Source organism: Eptesicus fuscus, chromosome 16, assembly GCF_027574615.1.
Source record: "Eptesicus fuscus isolate TK198812 chromosome 16, DD_ASM_mEF_20220401, whole genome shotgun sequence".
Taxonomy (NCBI): domain Eukaryota; kingdom Metazoa; phylum Chordata; class Mammalia; order Chiroptera; family Vespertilionidae; genus Eptesicus; species Eptesicus fuscus.
The window spans coordinates 18,863,843-18,872,049 of record NC_072488.1 but is presented as its reverse complement, the minus strand read 5'-3'; the positions used below and the strand labels follow the sequence as shown (position 1 = coordinate 18,872,049).

The 8,207-nt window shown below is 44.7% G+C and overlaps 1 protein-coding gene across 2 annotated transcripts; it reads left to right on the top strand.

Annotated features, from left to right (window-relative positions):
* Positions 1-514: 514 nt before the first annotated feature.
* PFN4 (profilin family member 4) lies at positions 515-4,386 on the top strand. 2 transcript variants are annotated; one of them, XM_054728162.1, is made up of 5 exons: positions 515-616; positions 1,304-1,451; positions 1,913-2,050; positions 2,894-2,999; positions 4,183-4,386. In XM_054728162.1, the coding sequence occupies exons 2-5, from the start codon at positions 1,335-1,337 to the stop codon at positions 4,209-4,211; spliced, it is 390 nt and encodes a 129-aa protein (XP_054584137.1). In that variant the 5' UTR covers positions 515-616; positions 1,304-1,334; the 3' UTR covers positions 4,212-4,386. The 2 variants fall into 2 exon arrangements, with proteins under 2 accessions (XP_054584137.1, XP_054584136.1); XM_054728161.1 differs by lacking the exon at positions 4,183-4,386 and having other exon boundaries at positions 2,894-3,064.
* The last annotated feature ends 3,821 nt before the right edge of the window (positions 4,387-8,207 follow it).

Genomic DNA, 8,207 nt, shown 5'->3' with positions numbered 1-8,207 from the left:
CGCCCTTGCCCGGCGCGGGGTCCCTCCCGCGGCCCTCGGCCTCCGAAGGGAGGAGCGTTTGCCGTCCGGGTCGCGTCGCCAGGACCACAGTCTGCGCGCGCGGAGCGGAGGCGGGTGCGGGACTAGGACTCCGCGGGTCGCCGCTCCGGAGACCCAGCCGCTGCCTCCCCGGCCCCGAGCAGCTGCGGTCCCGCGGCCCCGTCGGGCGGGGGAGAAACCTGGAGCCCGACGTGCGGACACGGGTGGGCTGGTCCTGGTTTGCCAACCGAGTCGGAGCGCATCTGGGCAACGGGCCGCTGTCGCCGCCAAGAGCTGGCACGTGGCCGCCGCCCCCCCTGCCCCGCGTCCGTGCACCGGCGGTTGCTCCGCACACCAGCCCGGGCCGAGCGCTGGGCTCCTGCCCGAGAGCCCGAGAGCCAGGCGGCTTCCGCTCCCGCCTGGCCCACGCGCTCCCCGCGCTCCCCTGTGTCCCCTGTGTCCCCTGCGCCCCCCGCCCCCCCACCCCCAACTGGTATTAACCCCCTCCATCGCCCTCAGTCCCGGGAACCCTACCGCCCACCCCACCCGGGACCCTCAGTATCCCGCGGAAGGACGCGTGTTGGGGGAGGTTGGCCTGGTGAGGACCATCCAGAAGGCTTGGTGACGTGTGCGGAAAATGCCCATTTAAGGACCTTACAGGTGTCCCGATGCTGCTCAGCGGGAAGGGGCTGCGAGGACTGGGGACCAGCAGGTCCTTTAGCCTTGTTTACCTGGCTCAGTGGGTGCCCGTCCCCGCAGGTGTTTGCTTTTGTTTCCTGATCCCAGATGATTCTGATGGAAACCACTGACAGCCAGAGAATTAGAGCTCTGATGTTCTCAGCTCGCTGCATCACCTGCTCTGTGTGAACTGAGATTTCCTATGATTGTGTGATTCTGTTTTACTCTGAGTTTGGGCGGACACTAGATGATGGACTGCCACTTTCACTCTTCCTCTTTTCATTTTTTAAATAAAAAATTGTATTCATTGATTTGAGAGAGAGGGATGGAGAGAGAGAGAGAGAGAGAGAGAGAGAGAGAGAGAGAGAGAGAGAGAGAGAGAGAGAGATGGACTTGTTGTTCCGCTCTTTTATGCATTCATTGGTTGTTTTCCCGTATGTACCCTGACCAGAGATCGAATCCCACGACCTTGGCTATAGGGATGATGCTCTAACGGTTGAGTCTAACCCATTGAACTACCCGGCCGGGGCTCACTCTTCATCTTTTCAGAGAGCACACACCGGTGCTAAAGCTGTCCAAACTCTCTTAGGGAGATTTGTGTCCACAGGCTATTTAAAGTTAGCCAGCGCTGAGGGAGCATGAGCCATCTGCAGAACTTACTCTTAGATTCCCTCCTGGGCACGAAGCATGTGGACAGCGCGGCCCTCATCCAGCTCCAGGAGCGGAGCCTGTGTGTCGCATCACCAGGGTTTAGTGTAAGAAAAATAAGTTTGGGGATAGAGTTAAAACACACACACACACACACACACACACACACACACACACACAAGTTTGGGCGTAAGAGTTTTTAAACAAACTTTTTCTGTGGAGAGCCATAGTAAACATTTTAGGTTTCCAGGCCTTATGATTGTTGTTGCAACTACACACTACACTGCCGTTGTCATGGGAAGCAGCCATAGATAATATGTGAAAGAATGTGTGTGACTATATTCCAATAAAACTTTATTTATGGACACTGAAATTTTATTTTCATGTAATTTTTACCCATCACAAAATAGTATTCTTTTGAATCTCCCCCCCCCCCCCCCCCGACACACACATGACTTAAAAACATAAAAAAACATTCTTAGCTTGCAGGAATACAAAAACAGGTAGTGGGCCCACTGTGGCCAGCCTGCCATTGGGTGCTGACTCCCAGTCTATTTAACCCCTGCAGGTGATGCCCAGTGATGTGCGAACACTTGTGAATGGGTTCGCCAAGAACCCCCTGCAAGCCAGAAGGGAAGGACTGTATTTCATGGAAAAGGACTACAGATGTGTCCGGGCAGATGAGTATTCTCTTTATGCTAAGAATGTGAGTGTTGAAGGTTTGAAAACAGCTGAGTAAAAACCTTAAGAAAAGAGTTTGACTTCAAATTTCTGTGCCTCCTCTGATCCTGTCTGTACAAAGACTTAGCCCATTATTGCCATGGCAGTGTTTGCAATGTTTGAGACAGCAGTCTGGTGCCCCTAGAGCTTATGCAAAAGAAAGTACTAACAGAGAGCTCGGTTTTGAGAAACGTTTATTCCCGAATCTAACAACTAAACCTTGCCTGACTTGTCTCTCTCCACTACAGTCCATTCTTTGTGTTGTACAACCTCCTTAAAAAAAAAAAAAGGGACATACCCCTGTGCTTAAAACCTGTCGATTTTTTGTTGCCTATAAAGTTGAGTTTAATAAATGGTATAAATTGTGTTTGTGATTATATTTTGATGTAAATTGAAATTTCTAAACGTTTTTGAAGTTGAGTAACTGGAAGCCCTATAGTATGGATTAGACACACTTCATCCACATTATAAGCTAAGTAGCCTCATTTTACAGAGGAGGAAGCTGAGGCTCAGCAAGGTTAGATAACTCTTTCATAGTCATGCAGCAGAAAATGGACGTGCTGGGATTCAAGCCAGTTCCAAATATCACCTTTCTCATTGGGTTAGGGATATATTATAATCAACTGGGGAACTTCTTCAGAATACCCATGCTGTTATTACCACCGTCTTAAACCCTTTGAGTAAGTTAGTGGAGCAGAGTAGAGAATCCAAAAACAAATGTATGAATAATATATGGAAGTCAGGAAAGGATGAAAAATATGGCTGGAGTATAACTGCTCGTCCTGTGATTAGAACCAAAAGAAGGGCATTCGATTTTATTCTTACCCAGGAAAACACTGGTGTGATTGTCGTGAAGACCAATCTGTATCTTCTGGTGGCGACTTACACCGAGGGCATGTATCCCAGTGTCTGTGTGGAAGCCACAGAGAAGCTGGGTAAGTGTGTCTCCCACTGCCTGACTTTGTTCCCGAGGGGAGTCGGGTCTTCTGACTGCAAGTGACAGAGGCCAGGTCAGCTGGGACAGGAAGTAGGAACTGACTGGAAGGAGACTGAGGATACTTATAGAACCACTGGAAGGATGAGTCCAGCTGAGGCCCAGGGAAATGGATACCAGGGATGGGAATGCTTCTAGAACTTTCCTCTGGTCTCTCCTGAGAGGGTCAAGTTTGTTCTGTCCCTCCTTCTCTGGCTTGATCTGCCTCCTTTCCTGGATTGTATCATGGTCAAGCCTCACTTTTCTAATTTCTTTTAAGACCCTGATTTGACCAGTCTTGGATCAGATGGTTTACCCTTCAGCTGAGTTAGGAGGAGAAGAGAGGCACGGGTTAAAAAAACAAGAGATATAGTTGCTGGGGGCCCCACCCTATAAAGGGACCTTTTACCGAAAAAGAAATTACTGTGAGCCTGGCAGGCAGCTTGTTGGTATCTACTGCAATCTTTTTCCATGTCTATACATTTGTGAATACAGATCTAATGTAGAACTGGGAAATTATATCTATGAGAGTCGAGCTTAATAAATTATATAAATTGTGTTTAGATTTAAATGTAAATTGAAATTTCTAGCTATCTTTGGAGTTGCTTGAACATGCTTTTGAAATAGTAGAAGCCTCTACTTCTACTAGTAAGGGAAGCAGCAATCCCTTCATTCTTTCGACAAATACTGAGTGGTCTGCTATGTGCCCTGCACTATCCTGATAAACTAGGAAAGCACAGATAGTCATGATATAGTCTCTGCCTTCCGTGCCTCTGCCCTATCTTCCTGAAATGTCCTTCTTTTCTGTTCCTGCCTCTTCACATCCAGTTGGCAAATTCCTAAAAATCATTGAAGATCCATGTGAGATCTTAGGCATCTCTCCACTGTGCTATGTAGTTTATGCAGACCTTTATTATTACTGCCATTGTTTCTTTGTTTACCTAGACTGTGAGCCCCTAAAAGACAATGGAACTCCTTGAGAGACTGGGTCCTATCAGTCATCCTTGTATCTCTGGTACCTAGCACAGTGCCTAGCATCTGATAGTTACTCACCAAGGTTTATGGAATAAGTGAATGAATGAATGAGTCATATTGTGCTGATAATTTGCTACTCACAGATAATAACCATGTTCTGCTTCTTTCAGGAGAGTATCTAAGAAGAAAAGGAAATTAAGTTATCAGAAGACGGTGAAAGAGAGCTTTTCTTATTTTCGAAGAAAACTATAGACCCTAAAGAAAAATGCCTTCTTTTGTTGTTGAAAAATATTAGGCAGAAGATACTAAAAAGGAAGAATGATTAATGGAGCAATGTTTCTTATTTCAAAACTTTTAAAATTGGAATTATTTGATCAACTTGTGTTTTTTAAATGTTGGTCATCGGCATGAGTGTAAGAACACTGATAGTTTCACAGAGCATATCTGTTGGGAGCAATTATACTATTGTCTCTTTATTATTAATTGTGGTAAAATAGACATAATATAAAATTTATCACCTTAACCACTTTAAGTGTCCAGTTTGGTGGCATTAATTTAAGTACATTTACATTGTTGTGCAAACATCACCAACCATTCATCTCCAGAACTCTTTTCATCTTGCAAAACTAGCTCCCCATTCTCCTCTCCCTTCAGCCCCTGGCAATCGTTTTTCTACATTCTGCCTCTGGATTTGACTACTCTAGGTACCTCGTATAAATAGGACCATACAATATTTGTCCTTTTGTTTCTGGTTATTCACATAGTATGCATTCATGGTTTTCCATGAATGTATTTATGGTTTATCCAGGTTGTATTGTATTCATGGTATGCCCATGCTGTACTACGTGTCAAAATTTTCTTTTTAATGCTGCATAATGTTCCATTGTACATATATGCCACATTTTGGTTATCCATTCATCTGTCAATGGACACTTGGATTGTTTCCACCAAAAGACTAGTGTGAATAGGCTGCTATGAATATGGGTATACAAATATCTGTTTGAGTCCCTTCTGTTAATTGTTTTGGGTATATGCCCGGAAGTAGTGGAATAGCTAGATTATATGGCCCTCCCTCCTCCCTCCCTCCCTCCCTCCCTCCTTCCTTCCTTCCTTCCTTCCTTCCTTCCTTCCTTCCTTCCTTCCTTCCTTCCTTTCTTTCTTTCTTTCTTTCTTTCTTTCTTTCTTTCTTTCTTCCTTTCTTTCTTTCATCTTTCTTTCTTTCCTGCCATACTGCTTTCCATAGCAGCTGTACCATTTTGCAGTCCCACCAGCAGTGCAGAGAGATTCCAGTTTCTCCACATTCTTGCTAACACTTACTTTCTGGTTTTTGATAACTGCCATCTGAATGGATATGATGAAGTGGTATCTCATTGTGGTTTTAATTTGCATTTCTCTAATGATTAGTGATGTTGAGCATCTTTTCATTGCTTATTGGCCATTTGAGTTTCTACTTTAGAGAAATGTCTATTCAAATCCTTTGCCCATTTTTAAATTGGAGTGTTTATGGGGTTTTGTTTTTGTTGAGTTGTAGGAGTTCTTTCAATATTCTGGATATTAACCCCTTAGAAGATATATTATTTGCAAATATTTTCTCCCATTCTATAGGTTTCCTTCTTACTGTTTTGACAGTGTCCTTTAATGTGAAAAGTTTTATTTTGATATAGTCCAATTTACCAATTTTTTTCTTTTCGTGCCTGTGCTTTTGGTGTCATATGCAAGAAATCATTGCCAAGTTTAATCTCATGAAGCTTTTCCTGTTTTCTTTGAAGAGTTTTATAATTTTAGTTCTTACATTTAGGTCTTTGACCCATTTTGAGTTAATTTTTGAGCATTGTGTAAGGTAAGGTTTCACCTTCATTTTTTTTCATGTCAAAGTTTTACAGAAAGTTCCCTTAAAGTTAATAAAAAGTGCTCCCTCTATGCATTTCTGCCCAACCTCCCACACCCCATCATTTTATCCCATCACCTACCACAATGTTTATCACACAGTGGCCATTCAATTATTATCTGTGAATAAAGTAGATGAACATTTAAAGGAGGGAGGGAGGGAGAAGGGAGGAAAGAAGGTAGGAGGGAAAAGGAAGGAACAGACTGGAACTAGTATAAGTGTTCTAGCCCATGCTACTAGTAATTGTCTAGATCCCTGAACAGGTCTGGCCTGAGAGCCCCTTACCCAGGTAGCACCAGACCTTCATAGGCCCAACTGCATTCTCAGTAGCCTGAACATTACAGAACCTCTTCAGATTTGAGAGTCATTCCTGGGATCCTAAAGTAAACCATTCTCGGGTCACCAAAAAAGAGCTGAGTGGGGCAGGGGCTGTTTTTCTGCCTCCCTAGCCTACATGCAGAGGAAGGGGGAATTGGAGCAGGGATGCAGCTGCCCCCATGTCTCCCATGCATTTTTTCTCTTATTAAAATGCTGGTACTTCCCTCCCTGACCTCTTTCAATGGCCCAGACTCTGCAATATCCCATTTAAGTGTGTGACCATTCATTTGGTTTAACAACCCTCAGTTGAATCGTGCCTTATGTGATAAACACAGGGGACACTGAGATGACTAGGACACTCTAGGAATTCAGTCTCATGCATAAGAAAGGCACATATCATCTTTCTTAAGGTGACACTGAGCTCCCTAAAGGAGTCATCTCGGGCTCCTTCACATGACCTTTGGCTGGCCTCAATGGGGTTGGGGAGGAATAAGAGTTGACTGATTGGCCCCTTCTGCTGCACTAGGGCTCCCAGAGAGAAGCCCAGCATGACTTTAAGAAGCCAGGGAGTGCTAGCAGGTTTGGCTCAGTGGATAGAGCGTCAGCATGCGGACAGAAGGGTCGCCGATTCAGGTTCAGTTCCTGTCAAGGGCATGTACCTTGGTTGCAGGCTCAATCCCTGGCCCTGGTTGGGGTGCTTGCAGGAGGCAACCAATCAATGTGTGTCTCTCACATCGATGTTTCTCTCTCCGTGTCTCTTCCCCTTGCTTCCACTCTCTCTAAAAATCAATGAAAAAAATATCCTCAGGTGAGGATTAACAACAACAACAAAAATAGAAGAAGCTGGGACACTGGTGGGCACATGGAACTGTGACCACTTGGTGGTGGGGAGAGAATCAGATGCAACATTTTTCTCTCTTAATGATAAAGAGAAAAGTTAAGAATGGAAAGTAGTGTCTGGGCTGGATTACCTGGAGGAGTGGGATGGGTGGAGACAGGAGACAGAAAGGGAATGGGGGGGGGGTGGTGTCTGGGGAAAGAGAAACAAGGAAGGAGACTTTTTGTGGGAGAATTAATTTGAACATAATGTCGGGGGAATGCTCACCATATTCTATTATAGATTCTAGAGAACTTCTAGGAAAAGACACTGAAATTGGTTTAGCTGTGTTAAAAGATGACTAATTACAGTCATTTCTGGGAATGGCTGCTTAGCATTTCTAGCTAATCACTGTGCAGGCTGCAAGTAGTTGCCATGTCGTGAATATCTGTCAGAGCATCTTTTGTTGTAATTGTTATTTGATTGCAACACCTGCTCGTGAAGATCCCCTCTATCCTCGTGCAGCCAAGCTGTCTCCTCGGGACTAAAACAGAACAGCCCAGAGGAATGTTTTTTCAGAATAAAGGGGGAGGGGGAATAAATGCCTATTGATATACTACATGATTCTTCTTTGTTATTTTTGGTAAAGGTTGGTAGAGTAGGGTCAACAAAGCATGAAGAATTGTGTTTTGTTTTGTTTCTGCAGCTTCCTACCCTTATTTCCTACACACACACACACACACACACACACACACACACACACACACACAGGCACCACTCTTTGAACATGGGGGCCATGACAGTTTCAGAAACTGTGGCATCCAATCTGCAAACCTCTCCATTCTGGTGCTTTGCAGATGAACAGAAGTTGTTTTTCCCAGTTTACAAGAGCAGGATACAAAGGACGAAGTGCCCATTACTAATGGTGCCAGGTCACTCAGGAAATCTGTGTCCTACCAAGCCTTGTGGGGTTTGGATTTGAACAATAGAAGGTTAGGTTAAATTCAAGCAAAAACATCTTGACTTTTAGCCTAGAAATGGGTGTCGTTCCCTGCATTCAATCTGGTTTTGCAAATTAACTTTCCAAAACACACTCTGTGGGTGTGGGTCCATGTGTGACCCCTTGAGGAATGTGGAAAGAAGCAGTCAACATGGCCCCCACTCTCAGCCCC